Source organism: Lycium barbarum, chromosome 2 (assembly GCF_019175385.1).
Source record: "Lycium barbarum isolate Lr01 chromosome 2, ASM1917538v2, whole genome shotgun sequence".
Classification (NCBI taxonomy): domain Eukaryota; kingdom Viridiplantae; phylum Streptophyta; class Magnoliopsida; order Solanales; family Solanaceae; genus Lycium; species Lycium barbarum.
Genome location: NC_083338.1, coordinates 15,950,084 through 15,966,363, shown reverse-complemented (window position 1 = coordinate 15,966,363; position 16,280 = coordinate 15,950,084). Strand labels below are relative to the sequence as shown.

Sequence of the window (16,280 nt, the reverse complement as noted above, 5' to 3'; positions counted from 1 at the left end):
ACAAGCAAGAGGGGTAAAAGGTGGAAAAAGATTAGAATTAAAATAATAATTTAAAACTATCGAGATAATAATCTACCATGGAATTTAGAAAAATTCCTATATTATAGGGACCTCTTTGATTTAGGGCCCGTTTGGCTTAACTTAAAAAAAGCAGCTTATAAGCTGAAAACAGCTTATGAGCTACACAACTTATTTTTTTACCCCAACTTTTTTTTGGGCTTATTTTAAGTACAAAATGGCTTATAAGTTGGCTAGCCAAACACTCAAAAAAGCTGAAAATAGCTTATAAGCTGTTTTCAGCAACTTATAAGCTAAGTCAAATGGGCTCTTACTAAATATATACATCCCATTTAGTGTTTATGCAATAATGCTTCCTAAAATTTGTTAACTTGCCTATACTGATTCTCAAGTAAACACAACAAGTACAACTAAGGCCGTGGAAGGATAGATGGATCTCTCCATTCTTAATTAGAGATTTCGGATTTGGATTGATTTTTTTTAGGAGAGAACGATTTCTGCATTAATGCGTTATAAGGCGAATTCGAATTAGTTGAAATCATAACGTAGACACCAAACACCGTATGAGTACATTTTATGTTAATATTATATTTGTTGGTATTATTTTCTTAATGATAATTAGTTGTGTTAGTCTTTATTATCGTTTATTAATAACTGGTGCGACGTCCTAAATTAATTATGAAAAAAATCTCGACATATTCGAAAAATATAATGCCTTGACTAAATAATAAGACGCTTAAATCAAAACCTTATAAAATAAAACACTTAAACCTAACGATAACAAGTTTTCAAACAAAACTTACTTAAACCTAACGATAACAAGTTTTCAAACAAAACTTATTTCGGGGCACTTTACAACCCCTAAAATGACGATCCAAATGTTTAGGTATACTTGATGTATTGAGCCTACATTATTATTCGCGGAAAAAGATATCAGGTTCTATATAAAATATAGATATTTCGGAGTTTTGAGATATGACTAATCTTTGATCAAAGTATGAAAAAAACGTGAATTTCAAAAATTTAAAATTATGCAAAGTTTGTGGAAAATAAAATTAATCTCTATTGCGCACAATATTAGTGCGCAATAGGACTTAACGGTTAGTTAAGTCTTATTGCACACAAAATTTGTGCACAAAAGGTTCCAATGTTCCTTTTCTTTTGTTGTTTTTTTTGTTTTTTGTTTTTTGGGGTTGGTTACTTTCGTTACAAACGTGGGTCATTTAAGTTGCCCACTCTAAATAAAGACACAGAAAGTTGTTGTTGTTCTTTTTTTTTTTTTTTTTTTTTTTTTAAGGAAATGGCAGGGAGGGTAGATCTAGACGGAAATACAATAAAGCCAATAACAATATGTATGATCGGTGCCGTTGGTTTCATTGGGTTCCACTTACGCGAGAAATTAATGTCTGAAACGCAGCGTACGGTGCTTGCCGTGGATGTATACAGTGAAAAAATAAAGCATTTACTTGAACCGGGTGAATTACAGGACCAGTCATATACAGTTCCATCGATTCAATGTTAAGAAAATACCTATTTCTATGCAAAAATATGTATTTTGACTAATTTGCTTTTAATAAAATGATACTTATTTTATATAGTTTCTTAGTTATATAAAAAATAATTTTTTTTTGGGAAATTTTCAATAATATACAACGCAATATAAAATATTACGCTACGTACCTCAATATATAATATTATACAACATTATGCGACATTATACGTAGAAAAAAGCATTATATATAATGTATCAACCTTGTATGAAAAGTATTCACACAAAATGAGCTAAATCAGATAAAAGTTCAAATTATTTATATGAAACCAAATGGCCGAGTCTTTATTATTAATTTGGGCCCTGAACTCAATGAGAGTGGGGATTCACTCCTCTTCGAGGAACTCGTCCATGTCTACAAGATACCTGACGACGTCTATTAGTTTTTCTAGCGTGAGCTTCTATAGGCTACATGACGTAAATATTTTCTCCCAGTAAACATAGAGCGTAATTTTTCCTTTTTTTTTAATTATTACAGTCAAATCTCTCTATAATGATAGCGTTTGTCCGAAAATTCATGGCTGCTATAGTGGGCTGCTGTTATGTATATATACCGGCATTTGATGTTTAGATCTCATTTAGTTGTTACAAAAATATGCAAACAATTATTTTGTATTTTTTATATTATAAACGAAAACAATATACTTGTTAATTTTAAAATCTCAATTGATTAAAAATTGAAAAGATTAATAAATTTCTAATAAATTCATTACTAGTTGTATCCTACCAATAAAGAATTAAAATTTAAGGAACGTATGTATAGGAAACTAATTGAGAATTTAAATAATTTAAGTTTGACATAAGAATTTTATAATTGTAGGTTGTTTTGTAAATTTCAATTTCTTAGTGATAAACGCTTGAATTGACGATGAATTATGTCTAAATTTTTAGCAAAAGATAATTTAATAGCTTTCACTTGATGGTTGTCTAAGAGTTTAACAGTTACTCTTCTATTTCACCCCAAAATATTACATAATATTTGAGTATAATTGTTAAAGAGAGATAATTTTATAAAGAGTGTACCGCCATAATGAATGTCACTGCTTTTACAGGTAAAATGTTATTATAGAAAAATAAAATATAACATAATAAATTAATTACTGAGTGATTTAGTTGTACACGTAAAAGACACAAAAATCCAGCGGTTAACACCTGTATCTAATCGCAGTTGTCACTAATTAAACACAGAATAGAATATATATATATATATATATATATATATAAGAAAAAAAAAACACCCTGAATGCTATGAAAACACAGTGGAGCAACTGAAGCAACTCTCCTCCCTTCTTCCAAAAATATCCACAAATCTCTCTCAAAATCGAACATAAAATAACGAGAGAAATTTGAAATTTCATTTTTATTTTTGAAAATTTAATTATTTTGGTTGTGGAAAATGGCAGAAGGGAGAGTAGTAGATCTAGACGGAAATCCAATAAAGGCGATAACAATATGTATGATCGGTGCCGGTGGTTTCATTGGGTCCCACTTATGCGAGAAACTAATGTCTGAAACGCAGCACACAGTGCTTGCCGTGGATGTATACAGTGATAAAATAAAGCATTTACTTGAACCTGGTGAATTTCCTTGGACAGGTCGTATACAGTTTCATCGAATTAATATTAAGAATGATTCACGTCTTGAAGGACTCATCAAAATGGCAGATCTGGTAATTTTACTGCTTTTTAAACACTATTTTGCAATTAACAATACTTGATGGCGTTATTTTGAAATTAAGGTTCTGGTCCGAAAGATAGCTAGCAGTTTCCCTATTTATAATAGTATGGAAACTATTTTAAAATACAAAATCATAACTAATTTTTAGTTTCCTACAGCTTTGAATTATTAATGTTGCTTTTGGTTGATTTATTACTGTTATTTTATTACATTTTCCTTGCTACTTATTTTATAGAAAATTTTAAGAATCCAATCATAAAGAGCTGAATCTCAATGGATCTGATAGCAAAGCTACGAAACTATTTTGCTTCTTCATTGATTAGCTCGGAATTTTTCATAGGCTACTCTACCATTTATGCTGGATCTTTTAATTCCTTTATCACTTTATTCGGTGCATTTTGTCTATAGATCTTCGAGTGGTTTGCGTTAATTTGGACATTAGGTTTGGGATTTTTTTTAACCCTCAGGGGTTGGCCTGGTGGTAATTGGCTTGAGCCTTGGGGTTTGCTCCCTTTCAAGGTCTCAAGTTCGAAACCCACGGTGCAAACAATTTCTGAGTGCCATCGGACTGGGGTAAAACCCTGAATTACCCGTGGTGCACTTGCGGGAAACTCCTTGCCGAGGGCCTGTGCACCCCCGGGATTAGTCGGGGCTCAAAGAGACCCGGACACCCGGTGCTTAATCAAAAAAAAAAAGGCTTTGGATTTTTTTTCTTGCAAAATACTTCACTTAGTAGAAGTTTATTCATCTTCTCTTAGCTTGTTGTTTCTTAAGGGCCCGTTTGGCCATAAGAATTATTCACTTTTTTCCTGAATCAGCGTTTGGCTATGAAAATTTCAAATAAAACTTGAAGTTGTACTCCGGAATTTGAAAAACTTGCTTTTCAAGTTTTTCACTTTTTTTCACAACCAAAACAACTACATTTCAACAAAAAATACAATTTCAAAAACTATGGCCAAACACAACTCCAACTCCAACTCCAAAATTCCAAAAAAAGTGTTTTTTTTTTTTTTTTTGGTTTCTATGGCCAAACGCCTACTTAGGTTTGTCTATATTAGTTTTCTTTTAGTTGTAGCTCTTTTCAAGATGAGCTTGATATTCTGGTAAAAATTATACTTTACTTTCTGAATATTGGAACTAGCAATTCTTTTGGGATATATATGTGAATTTGAGATCTATGTACGATCTGAACTTGATTCAAGAAAGAATTTCCAAAATTTAGTTAAGCTTCCTTGTAATTATGGACTAGTTTAAACTTCTGCATACTTTGGGACGCCTTTCTCGAGAACGCTGTAGGAAGGAAGTCCTTGACTATTGGTAATTTTTGTTTTTCTTTTGATTTAGGTTGTAAATCTTGCTGCGATCTGCACTCCAGCTGATTATAATACACGTCCACTTGACACAATCTATAGCAACTTCATTGATGCTCTACCAGTGGTATGCATATCGGATTTCTAACTTCTCATAGTTATAAAAAAAATAAACGTGTTAAAGAGAGATTTTTATTTGTACCTCATAAAGCACAATTGGTGCTGCTGGGATGACACTTGTCAGAAAGATTTCATATTTTCTGTTGGTAGATTTTGAGGTATGAAGTTGATGTTGATTGATGATTCAGGTTAAGTACTGCTCGGAAAATGGAAAGCGTCTCATTCACTTCTCCACTTGTGAAGTTTATGGGAAAACCATAGGTGCCTTTTTACCCCAAGACAGCCCATTGAAGCAGGTAAGGGTTCACTTTCTACATGTTAATACTCTAGCTAAATGCCAGCAAAACTTATGCAAAATATTGAACTGCTATTTCCTTTGTGTCTCATGTTTCATAACATGGAAGTTCTTGAACTATGCTCTAATTGTGATATAAATCCTCTTCTCTCACCAAAAAAAAAAAGAAAAAGAGTGGTTATATGGTATGATGATGCGAACGATATTGTATTTTAGTGTAAAATCATATTGATAACAATAAATATGCCTTAATCCCAATTGGGTTGGGGTCAGCTACACGGATTCTCTATGTCTATTTTGTGCCATTTAGGCCTGTTATATTCCAATACTTAACAATTTGTCTTTTAGGACAAATTAGGATTCTCTAGAACTAGGGAGGTTTTAAATCTCTACATGTATCCCTGCACTGGATACAGTCCCTATCCAACCTAATAAATGAAATTAACGTGTTAGTTAATGTGGAACATTCTTTATTGTATATTAGTCTATTAGAAAAGACTCGTAACCAAGGTTTTTTAATCAAAAGGATATTTGAGACGGAGTTATTTTATTTTCTCAATTTTCTCTTGCCCGTTGTTTTCTTTAATGCTTCCTGGTGTTTAGGTCTCATTGATTGACAACCTGTGGAAATCCAATTGTATTCTTAACTTGTCCATCCATTTTTGGTTTCTCTTATCCTTTTGCGTGAGTATAATAATTTATGCCCATCTTGGTAGCAAATGATATCCGGCAAAGCACCCTATTATGTGGTAATGAGTCTTGGGTATTAAATGTCAATGAAACATGAAACACAAGGCTTATTCAGTGTATTGTTCATGTCTACAGGGACTGCACGAAGTTGTTGTAGGTAGGTTTAGGAGGCATTCAGGAATTAGTAGGAAAATATTATTCGGGCATGTATTACATTTTATGCATCTCTAAGTTCAGAAAGCAAGTTGTCTTTGTCTATAATAGTTTCTGAACAGCTAGTTGTTCAATGAAGTCGGTTGGGTATCATGAGGTGTTAGGTTCAAATTGCAGCGGTGGCAAAAACACTACGTGATTTCTTCTGGTAGACTGAGTTACCCGCTATCAATTTTGGTAGGAATTGGTCGTGGTGTGCGCAAATTGGTCGGAACACCACTTTTATTAAAAAAAAAAAGAATAGTTTCTGAATAGCTAGCTGACACACTCTGTAGTTCTAGAGAACGAATGTGCTTTAAAGTTAGAGACTAATGTTTCAAAACGAGTGCTAGTGTTGCTTTGACGTAGTCAAATAACTGAATAATGAATTTGTGAATAAGCGTCTTTGGCGCACTTACAACAAGATTTTGGGTTTGTACATGTGGGGAACATTGGCAGCTCCCACCAGGTTTACTTTCTACATACACACAAATGATTATCATCGTCAATGATATCTGTCTCATTGAAATATAATGGTAAGCCTGTAACAAAATTGACCATTGTACAACAACAATTAGGTTCTAGCTCAAGTACAGTTTCGAGCACTAAAGTTTACCGATCGTTTACGGGTACAATGTGTAAATTTTTTTAATTCCACTGGTTTATTATTGTGAGTGACATTGTTCAAAGTTATATTCCTGGATCTTTTTGGTTCTATCTACTACTTCAGCTTCTGCAACTTTCTCGCCATCTGTTTCCCAACCTACAACAATCTCCTTCCTCTGAATTGCATGGTAAGAACTCAAGTGAATATTAAGTCTGAGATTCGTGTGCTTGTAAACCCAGAATCATCTTCCCACTCAGACCCATGTACCATAGAAGTTCGTAACTGGACGGGGAGTTTTGCATATTTGTAAAATTATTTTACCTAATAAAATAGGTTGTTAACTAGCAAGAGTTTTAATGAATTGATGCCATTTTCTAGAAGTACAGGGTTTACTACTCTAAAGGCTATGTTCTTTGAAGTTGCTTGTTTACTGTTTAACTTGAAGCTTAATTAGCAATAAGGAAAGAGGATTTAACACGATCTCGAGTAGTAGACTGTATGTTTAGATGTTGGTGTGGAATCTTTGGCCACATAATGTTTTCTAATACCTTTCACTCTCGTGGGATGTTCTGATCTGTACATGATTATTTCTAGGATCCTGCTTATTATCTTCTTTCGGAAGATGCATCTCCTTGCATTTTTGGACCTATTGAGAAGCAAAGGTGGTCCTATGCCTGTGCGAAACAATTGATTGAGAGATTGATCTATGGTATGTGAAATTATGCCTTCATCTGGCTTTTCTAAAGTTGAATCTCTTATCATATATTTCTCACTTATTATGTTTTTGCAGCTGAGGGTGCTGAGAATGGTTTAGAGTTCACCATTGTTAGGCCCTTCAATTGGATTGGTCCCAGAATGGATTTTATACCTGGGATTGATGGTCCTAGTGAAGGTGTTCCAAGAGTGTTGGCCTGCTTTAGTAATGTACGTATGGTTTGTTTTTTGTTTTGTTTTGTTTTTTGGGTTGAGTTTGAAGTCATCTGGTGTTTACTAGAGTGTTCAAGCATGTGTTTTAATTTCATCATCTCATTATTTCTTTTGCAGAACCTTTTAAGACATGAACCACTAAAACTAGTGGACGGTGGACACTCGCAGAGAACCTTCATATATATCAAGGATGCTATTGAAGCTGTTCTTCTGATGATAGTGAGTTTGACCTATTCAACCCTCTATTCTTGTTCTGTAAAATGCATTATCTTCTATTGTGATTCATGCGATTTTTCTCTCAGGAAAATCCTGCACGGGCCAATGGCCACATCTTTAATGTGGGCAATCCTAATAATGAAGTTACTGTCCGGCAGCTAGCTGAAATGATGACTCAGGTAATTAAGTGACCACTTTGTCATTTTTCCTTCTACCTCTGGCCGGGTATTGCTTCAGTTCTATAGTTCACATGGATATGTTCCACATTCTCAGCTTGTTCTCTTGCGTTAAAACAGGTGTACTCAAAGGTGAGTGGAGAATCTTCTCTTGAAACACCCACCGTTGATGTAAGTTCTAAAGAATTTTATGGCGAGGGGTATGATGACAGTGACAAGCGAATTCCAGACATGACCATAATTAACAGACAGCTTGGTAATAATCTGTTTCCTTATCTATTGAGAAATGACAACTCTTGAAACCCGAAAATAATTTGATTTCTTGTTTAACTGATGACCAGGTTGGAATCCCAAGACATCCCTATGGGACTTGCTTGAATCGACACTCACATACCAACATAGGACATACGCTGAGGCTGTCAAGCAGGCGATGTCAAAGACAACTGCAAACTGAATGGAAGTCGGAGCAGTGATTTAGCGTGTGCTTCATGTTGCCAGGCTTTCGTATTCTTTTGAGGAATCTTCGTCTACTCGGTTCGACTTCATACACGTTATTCTTTTTGTCATCCTATAATCTTTCACAGCCATAAGCATATGTTATTCACTAGGAAATTATGTCATATGTTGGTGTAATGTCATTAGAGCCTTAGCTACAACAGTTATCGGCACATTAGTCAAAAGGAAGCTTACAGTCTGCTCATAAAGTTTTGTTGTCGTTATATTATCACTCTTCGGTATGGAAGCATGTTGTATCATTCCACTGAGATTTTCCTAAATTATTATAATCTATTCATCTGATTAAGTTGTTCTTTTTCATCAATGTCTATGTTTGAGAAACATTACTGGTAGGTTCCAAGTGTTTGCTTTTATCATATATGACTTTCCCAATTTGCTGTATTGTGTGTTCTTTTCTGTTATTGCATTTTAGGTGTTTGCTTCTAGACAAACGATGAGATTCTTAAAACAAAACAAATTAATCTAAGACAGTTTTATTTGATCTCAGAGCTGATTATTTCAAGCTCCATTTGCAAATTTACATGCAATCAGAAAGTTCTTATATTTTTCAACCAAACAATGGATAGTAATGATACTTTGTAAATTCCGGCGAGTATGTGTTTATTTTTTCGATTGACATTTGGGTCAAAGGGAGTTTTCTTTCCCATTCAAAAAAAGAGGGAGATTTTATTTTTCTACATTAAAAGGTTAAGAGGAAAAAGTGAAATTTACTACTCTCTAAAAAAGATTGAAAAATAGAATAAAAATTATATATTAAGGTATTTTCGTAGAAAAAAAAAATTAAGGCCTCTTCCTGGAGATTGGCCTTAGGCCCCCAAATCTGTTGAATCGCCCCAATTTATCCCTGGGTAACTGATGTATAACGTTATTTTCTCCTGTCTCTTATTTTATTTATCTCTATATATATTTCTTATTTTCTTTCTACTCCAATCCACCAGTGTACAACCCAAAATTCTAACTTTGTCCCTGAAATCATAAATTGAATATCTCATTTCACATTACAGATGTCCTCTGTTCCATTGCTGCACCCCGCCAACACCCCCCCCCCCCCCCCCACACACACACACAAATAGTTTAATTTTGATTCTCTTTCTTCAAATTCATTTCATGTATACAAATTTAGGATGAAAAATTGCTGAAAATAAATGTTGTGAGAGAACATGGTTTACATTAATCGTACATAACCAGAAGCATTCATAAATCATTCTCTATTTCTTACATACAAAATTCATAAATAGAAGGATAGAATATAATTTGTTCCCTATTTAGAAAAATAAGGAAGCTAATAAGGGGAATCGAAAACTAAAAGGGGGGTAAATTTGGATTGTCATCTATATTTGTAGTACTAAGATCTTCATTGACAAATTGACCACATTCACAGACTTCTTCGTTACAAAAAGGATTGCAATTATATATAGCACGCAAGTACTCACAATCTCCATGATGATAGCATTCCATTAGATCATTAGCTTCCACTTTAAAACATAGAAGATCTGTAAAATTAAAAAAAAAAAAAAACATTTTTAGAGTTGTTCGGATTAGCTGATCGTAAATAGCTGATAAATACTATGTGTTGATAATTACTTCTAAGTGCTAAATTTTTTATACTCAATAGTTATGTATTTGGATAAAAGTGTTGAAACTGATAATAAATACTTGATGTGTTTGGTAAAAAGGTGATGTTAAGATGTTCTTTTGATAAAATGACAGAAAATACATAAGTTTAAAAGTATCTCTGTAAGAAAAAAGATGAACGACGGCTATGAAATGGAAACGAAGTTAGAGGTTTTGTTTTAGAAAAAATATTTTGAGGATTTTAAAAAATCCATAAAATTTGTATTTGAAAAGATATTTTGAGGATTAAAAAAATATTAAGGATTAAATAGTAAAATTTTGGTCAAACTAAAAGTGTTTGTAAGATGAAAAATTATAAGTTGGAGGTGATCAACTTATAACTTTTTGCTGATTTGATTTATAAGCACTTGCCTTATATGCACTTTGTGTGTAAACCTAGCACGTAAATAAGTCAAAATTTACTTATAAGCCAATTTGATCGACTTATAACTTTAGCCAAACACCTTCGTTTTGTGTCATTATATACAAGGAAAATTAGAGAGAGACAGAGTTGCAAACCTATTGCAACAATAAAAAATGCCACACTAAGAACCAGCTTTATGGATGACGTCTTCATATTTAGAATGCTTTGCCTTTTTCATCATCAATGTAAATGTTTAAACACCTTTATAGTCTGGAAATAGCCTCATTTATGAGAAACCGATGTTACATTTTAATAAATGTCTTCCTTAATGCTCTTTTTACTACTATTCAAATTAATATAACTTCCTTTTTAATCCGGATTTCATTTAATGGATTACCGTTTTATCTCAATTTTTTTTTTTTTTTTAAGTTTCTCATCTAGTAATCGGTATCCGGTACCCGCATAAGAGTTCAACTATATCTGAATTGCGCCGCGTAGGGTTCCATGCGGGGGGAAGCGCTCCCTACTCATGATGTTTCCATACCCAAGGCTCGAACCCGAAATCTCTAGTTAAGGAAGGAGCAGCCTCATCCGTTGCACCACATCGTTCGATGGTCTTTTTCGGAAATTAACATATCATGAATTGTCTTCTGTGAATATTTTCTTTTACTTATTTGTTGTAACTCAGCAAGGAACAATTATTGTACGGATGAAATTCAATAATAGGTTAGAATTTTAATTAATTCTCTCATCAGAACACATGAATTTTAATTTATTCTCTCATTAGAACACATTGAACAAAAGGTTAAAGATACCGAAAAAAAAGAAAGATTAAAGATGAAAACAGAGAAATGCATTTCTTAGCCTATGAAAAGAGACGTCACATCACATCTAGCAATTCAACTGATAATTGTTAAGAGTAATTCTTTTCTTTAATATAGCAAGAAAATAAAAGGAAAGGGTATTACATTTTTCTACATCCGACCAAACAACTAATGTCTTTTTTTTTTTTTTGCTTAATTTCATACTATTGAGCTTGAGTTTGTAATCAATTCATCACCGAGTTAATAATAAAATTTGCCGACTTAACATGACTAGTAGGGTATATATCACAAAATACTAGTTCCTAGCTATATAGTAGGATAATAAAAGGAATTTAAAATAATATTAAAATTTGATTTTATGAAGGCTCTAATATTTTATAATGTAGCAAATGAAAACTCTGTCAATTATGTAGAGAATGTAGTTAAGAAAAATGACTACACACACTTATCATATAAGACATAAGAGATCTATACGGCACTACTAAATTGGGAACCTTGATGGAGTAGTTAATAATTATCTGTACTTTAAAATATTAGTACAAGAAAATGAAGTATAAAAAGAATTATCCTATATAAAGAGAGATCACACATTTTTCTGCTAGAAAAATAAAAAATTACTCTCTTGGAGGAAAAATAAAGAAATAAAAGAAGGGAGGAAAAAGAAAACAAAAGAATGGTGGCTGTGGGGTATTACATTTTTCTACATCCGACCAAACAACTAATGTCTTTTTTTTTTTTTTGCTTAATTTCATACTATTGAGCTTGAGTTTGTAATCAATTCATCACCGAGTTAATAATAAAATTTGCCGACTTAACATGACTAGTAGGGTATATATCACAAAATACTAGTTCCTAGCTATATAGTAGGATAATAAAAGGAATTTAAAATAATATTAAAATTTGATTTTATGAAGGCTCTAATATTTTATAATGTAGCAAATGAAAACTCTGTCAATTATGTAGAGAATGTAGTTAAGAAAAATGACTACACACACTTATCATATAAGACATAAGAGATCTATACGGCACTACTAAATTGGGAACCTTGATGGAGTAGTTAATAATTATCTGTACTTTAAAATATTAGTACAAGAAAATGAAGTATAAAAAGAATTATCCTATATAAAGAGAGATCACACATTTTTCTGCTAGAAAAATAAAAAATTACTCTCTTGGAGGAAAAATAAAGAAATAAAAGAAGGGAGGAAAAAGAAAACAAAAGAATGGTGGCTGTGGGGTTCGAACCCACGCGCACTTATGTGCAGAAGATCTTAAGTCTTCCCCCTTAACCACTCGGGCAAACCACCTCCATGCTTGATGTAGTGAAACTATAAGATCAATTACCTTGTTTTTGTTACTTTTTTTTCCCCTTCGCATTGCAACTCTGAGCGTTCACGCAGAAATCATGAGGTTCTGAGTTCGAACCCCTGCTCAAGCATAAATTAAAAATTAATAATTGCAAGGCAAGGTTTGGGTCACGTGTATGCCGGACCGGCATACACTTGTTAAGGAATTATCAAATTTATGCCGGACTCGGCATACTCATGCCTTATGGGCAGACTTGGCATAAGTATGCTAAGTCCGGCATAACTTTGATAATTCCTTCACAAGTTTATGCCTGTGGGGGCATACTTATGGGCAAACTTTATGCGGACCCGACATAAACTTGTGAAGGAATTACCAAAGTTATGTCGGACCCGACATACTTATGCCAAGTTTTCTCATAAGGCATAAGTATGGCGGGTTCAACATAACTTTGGTAATCCTTCACAATGTATGCTGGTGGAGGCATAGCGAAATTTAAACTCTGCCTTGCGATTTTTTTTTTTAAATTTTGACTGTGTTGGGGTTTGAACCTGGAACCCATGGATTTTAGCCGAAGGGCAAAATTTAAAGACCACCCCAAAAGAAGGGCAATTCCCAAAGTTCACGTAGCCTACCAACTGAGCTACTAAGATTTTCCTAAATACTTTTTTAGTCTAGCAGGTAGATTAACTTTTTTCTTTTCTTTTTGAAATTAAGAAATTTCATATTTTGATAAAGTAACACTTAAATTTTTTGATAAATACATAAAAAAAATCTGAAATCAATTGATAATTTGGTGGAATTTCTGTCATAATGCTAGATTTTGCTCTTCGAGTGTTTGTGAAGGCTTCCAAATAACCTTCCTATAAATCTCCTTTTATCATTAAATTTAATAAGCCCTGCTACCTAAAGTTTTCAGATAATTTTGAAATTGAAATTTTATAGCAATAGCAGAACTTGAATTAGTTTTACATTAGGCTTGTTAATTTTCAAGTAAAGATTAACTTTATCTCAGACTCACAATTTATTTCGCTTTTCGAGATTCAAATTACATTAACTTTGACCAATATTTTAAAGGGAAAAGGGTAAAAAATGTCCCTCTACTTTAGGAAAAAGGTTAAAAATATCTTTCATTACGAATTTGGGTAAAAAATACTCCTCCATTCATTGAAGTTTTCAAATATACCATTGTTTTAACAGAAATACCCAAAATAAGTCGATTTCAATTTTAAACCCGACCCAACCACATAAAAAACCCATATGCGACCAATTTGTTCCCGAGTCCTACATCTGGAGCCACTCGACACAGGAGCGGGTGACCATATGAGTTTTTTTATTTAGTGTCGGATTTAAATGAAGCCGGTTTAAAATTGAAGTTGAGTTATTTTGGAAATTTCCGTTAAGATAGGGGTATATTTGAAAACTTTAATAACAAATTAGTCTAATCCAATTTAGCTTAAAAATTAGTCAAACAAATTCTCGAAAAATAAAAAGTGCCAAATTGGATGGAAGTAGTAAATGTATCAAAAGAATTGTTTCAAAAAGTTTAAAGCAAGATAAACGCAATATCACTACTAGAGTAATTAGTATTATGTTCCGAAATGTGGAAGAAAATCTCTGAAATTATCTCAAATTACTATTACTATTACTTCCTTTTTCTCAATTTATGTGGTACAGTTTGAATTTCAAGAGTCAAATAATTTAACTTTAACTGTGAATTTAGGCATGAAATTTTTAAGCTTTTCGAAACAAAATTTACATATTTGAAAACTCCATAAAAAGTATTATAAATCACAATAATTAACAATTCAAATATTTTTTTAAAAAATGATTAAAAAAAGAATTATTTGAATTTCAAAATCCGAAAATTGCCAATACAGTATTATTTTATTTTTCAAACGGATTAAAATAATGCTACTGACAACACGTACCCCCCCCAAAAAAACCAACTCAACACTTTAGAACTCTCCAGAAGGAGCAAATATCAAAGTTCCTTTATAAATATACACTCTCCCTCATTTTTCTTCCATTTTATACCCAAAAAAAAAAAAAAAAAACTAGAAATCAATCAGCACAAAATTTGAACCAAAATCTGCAAGAAGCTGAAGTGTAATGGCTGAACATTTAGCATCAATTTTTGGTACAGAGAAAGACAGAGTGAATTGTCCATTTTATTTCAAAATTGGTGCATGTAGACATGGTGATCGTTGTTCTAGACTTCATACGAAACCTAGTATTAGCCCAACACTTTTACTTTCTAATATGTATCAAAGGCCTGATATGATTACACCTGGTATTGATGTACATGGTCAGCCCATTGATCCTCGCAAAATGCAGCAACATTTTGAGGTACAAACAATTTTTTCTTTTTGGATTTTGAGTTATTTTGTGGTTTAGTGAAATGGATGCCCAGTTAATCAGTTGTTATTTAGGGGTTGTTGGTTTGAAGATAAGTTATGTTGGCATTAGTTATGCAGATTGGTATTACAGTCACAACTCTCTATATCGGCACCAGCTTATAATAACAACTCTCTATAACTGTCAAGCTTTTTTGGAATCAATTTTTTATGTTATATTTTATTTCTCTATAATAGCATTTCACTTATAACAACAACAACCAACTTTATAACAGTACGTTCTTTATAAAAATACTCATATAACAGCTATCTTCTTCTTCTGGTAGTATATGATAATTAACCATCTTTATAAAAATAGAATATCTATGATTATCAATAATAAGGGTAAAGATTTTGACCAAATATTTGATCATTTAATACACTAGTTATGATAAAAAATATCATATATATATATATATATATTCATCATTAAATGATTTTCCTTCGTTAAACAAAATGTGATTAAGCTTAAAATTTGACAATTAAAAATAAAAATTAGATTTTAAGCATTTTTTTTGCTTATAACAGCGAGATATTATTTAAATGTCAATGCTGTTATAGGTTTATAACAGTCATTCTCTATAACAGCTGAAAAATTTCAGACCCAACGATGCTGTTATAGAGAGGTTTGACTGTATTTCTTATTGACTGGTTGGTTTGTTGTATTAAAAATAACATGCAGTGTATAATTTCTACGAACAAGTTGTTTGTTTACAAAATTAAACCTCCACCTTATTAGTAGAAAAAGAGTTTGAGGGACCTTAGGAGTATTTTGGTCATGTTTTATCTATCCCTGGTACTATTATTCCACCATCTGGCAGGGATAACATACTCTTTTAAACCTGTATAACTTATCCCAAGATTAGTAACCAATAAAAGAGTAAGATGGTACTAAATTTTTATCCCAGGACTATTTATGCTAGTCGAGCATACCGAACGACACCTTAGTGATCCTAATGTTTCTAACATTTTGACGTAAAAAATCAATTATCAACAATTATCCAAATTATTACGAATATATGTATTCTCTCATCCCCTTTCTCTCAGTTTTGCTTCTCATACCCTTCTATTTGTGTTCTTTCCCTTCTATGTTTGTTCTTAGCAATTTCCCCTTCGATTCATAATCCTCTTTTGTAATTCCAATTTACAAGTTAGTGAAATACATCTATTGCTTATTTGGATTTGGATCGCATTGGTCTGATTATCAGTTCTAACCGAATTGAAATCGGCTTAACTCATTTTTCAATTGTTAAAAAAATGCTTAAGTAAAATAAGTTGGGGTAGGCTAAATACAAATTTCAAGTTTCTAAAAAATGCATAGTGATATCTCTGAGGTTTATGAGTGAAACAAGTTTAGCTTCATCACATGCCAACGCTTGAGCAATTGAGCTTATCCTAGTGAGAATCTCCAGAAAAATTAACCCCTGAGTTTTGTGATGTTTACAACTAAACAATAGTGTTACTAGTTAAATTTTACATGGTGA

At 32.5% G+C, this 16,280-nt stretch overlaps 2 protein-coding genes, 1 long non-coding RNA gene and 1 other non-coding gene across 5 annotated transcripts; 2 read left to right on the top strand and 2 right to left on the bottom strand.

The window, feature by feature from the left end:
• The first annotated feature begins 2,792 nt into the window (after positions 1 to 2,792).
• LOC132626260 (UDP-D-apiose/UDP-D-xylose synthase 1-like) lies at positions 2,793 to 8,593 on the top strand. Of its 2 annotated transcripts, XM_060341068.1 has the most exons (9): positions 2,795 to 3,236; positions 4,589 to 4,681; positions 4,863 to 4,970; positions 7,053 to 7,167; positions 7,249 to 7,382; positions 7,503 to 7,604; positions 7,688 to 7,780; positions 7,898 to 8,033; positions 8,119 to 8,593. In XM_060341068.1, the coding sequence occupies exons 1-9, from the start codon at positions 2,964 to 2,966 to the stop codon at positions 8,229 to 8,231; spliced, it is 1,167 nt and encodes a 388-aa protein (XP_060197051.1). In that variant the 5' UTR covers positions 2,795 to 2,963; the 3' UTR covers positions 8,232 to 8,593. The 2 variants fall into 2 exon arrangements, with proteins under 2 accessions (XP_060197052.1, XP_060197051.1); XM_060341069.1 differs by lacking the exon at positions 4,589 to 4,681 and having other exon boundaries at positions 2,793 to 3,236.
• LOC132626261 (uncharacterized) lies at positions 8,205 to 10,739 on the bottom strand. Its single transcript, XR_009577219.1, has 2 exons — positions 10,427 to 10,739; positions 8,205 to 9,786 (listed from the first exon to the last, which is right to left on the bottom strand). It is a non-coding gene; the product is annotated as an uncharacterized LOC132626261 (long non-coding RNA).
• A 1,580-nt stretch (positions 10,740 to 12,319) lies between these two features.
• On the bottom strand, positions 12,320 to 12,402 carry TRNAL-UAA (transfer RNA leucine (anticodon UAA)). Its single transcript has one exon. It is a non-coding gene; the product is annotated as a tRNA-Leu (tRNA).
• A 1,987-nt stretch (positions 12,403 to 14,389) lies between these two features.
• On the top strand, positions 14,390 to 14,957 carry LOC132629358 (splicing factor U2af small subunit A). Its single transcript, XM_060345032.1, has one exon. It carries the CDS (start codon positions 14,513 to 14,515, stop codon positions 14,795 to 14,797), a length of 285 nt encoding a protein of 94 aa, XP_060201015.1. The 5' UTR covers positions 14,390 to 14,512; the 3' UTR covers positions 14,798 to 14,957.
• The last annotated feature ends 1,323 nt before the right edge of the window (positions 14,958 to 16,280 follow it).

Coding starts and splice junctions, on each gene's coding strand:
- LOC132629358 (XM_060345032.1), top strand. CDS start 14,513: ATGGCTGAACATTTAGCATCAATTTTTGGTACAGAGAAAGACAGAGTG.
- LOC132626260 (XM_060341068.1), top strand. CDS start 2,964: ATGGCAGAAGGGAGAGTAGTAGATCTAGACGGAAATCCAATAAAGGCG. Junction 7,383..7,502: donor TGTTGGCCTGCTTTAGTAAT/GTACGTATGGTT, acceptor TTTCTTTTGCAG/AACCTTTTAAGACATGAACC. Junction 7,605..7,687: donor AAGCTGTTCTTCTGATGATA/GTGAGTTTGACC, acceptor TTTTTCTCTCAG/GAAAATCCTGCACGGGCCAA.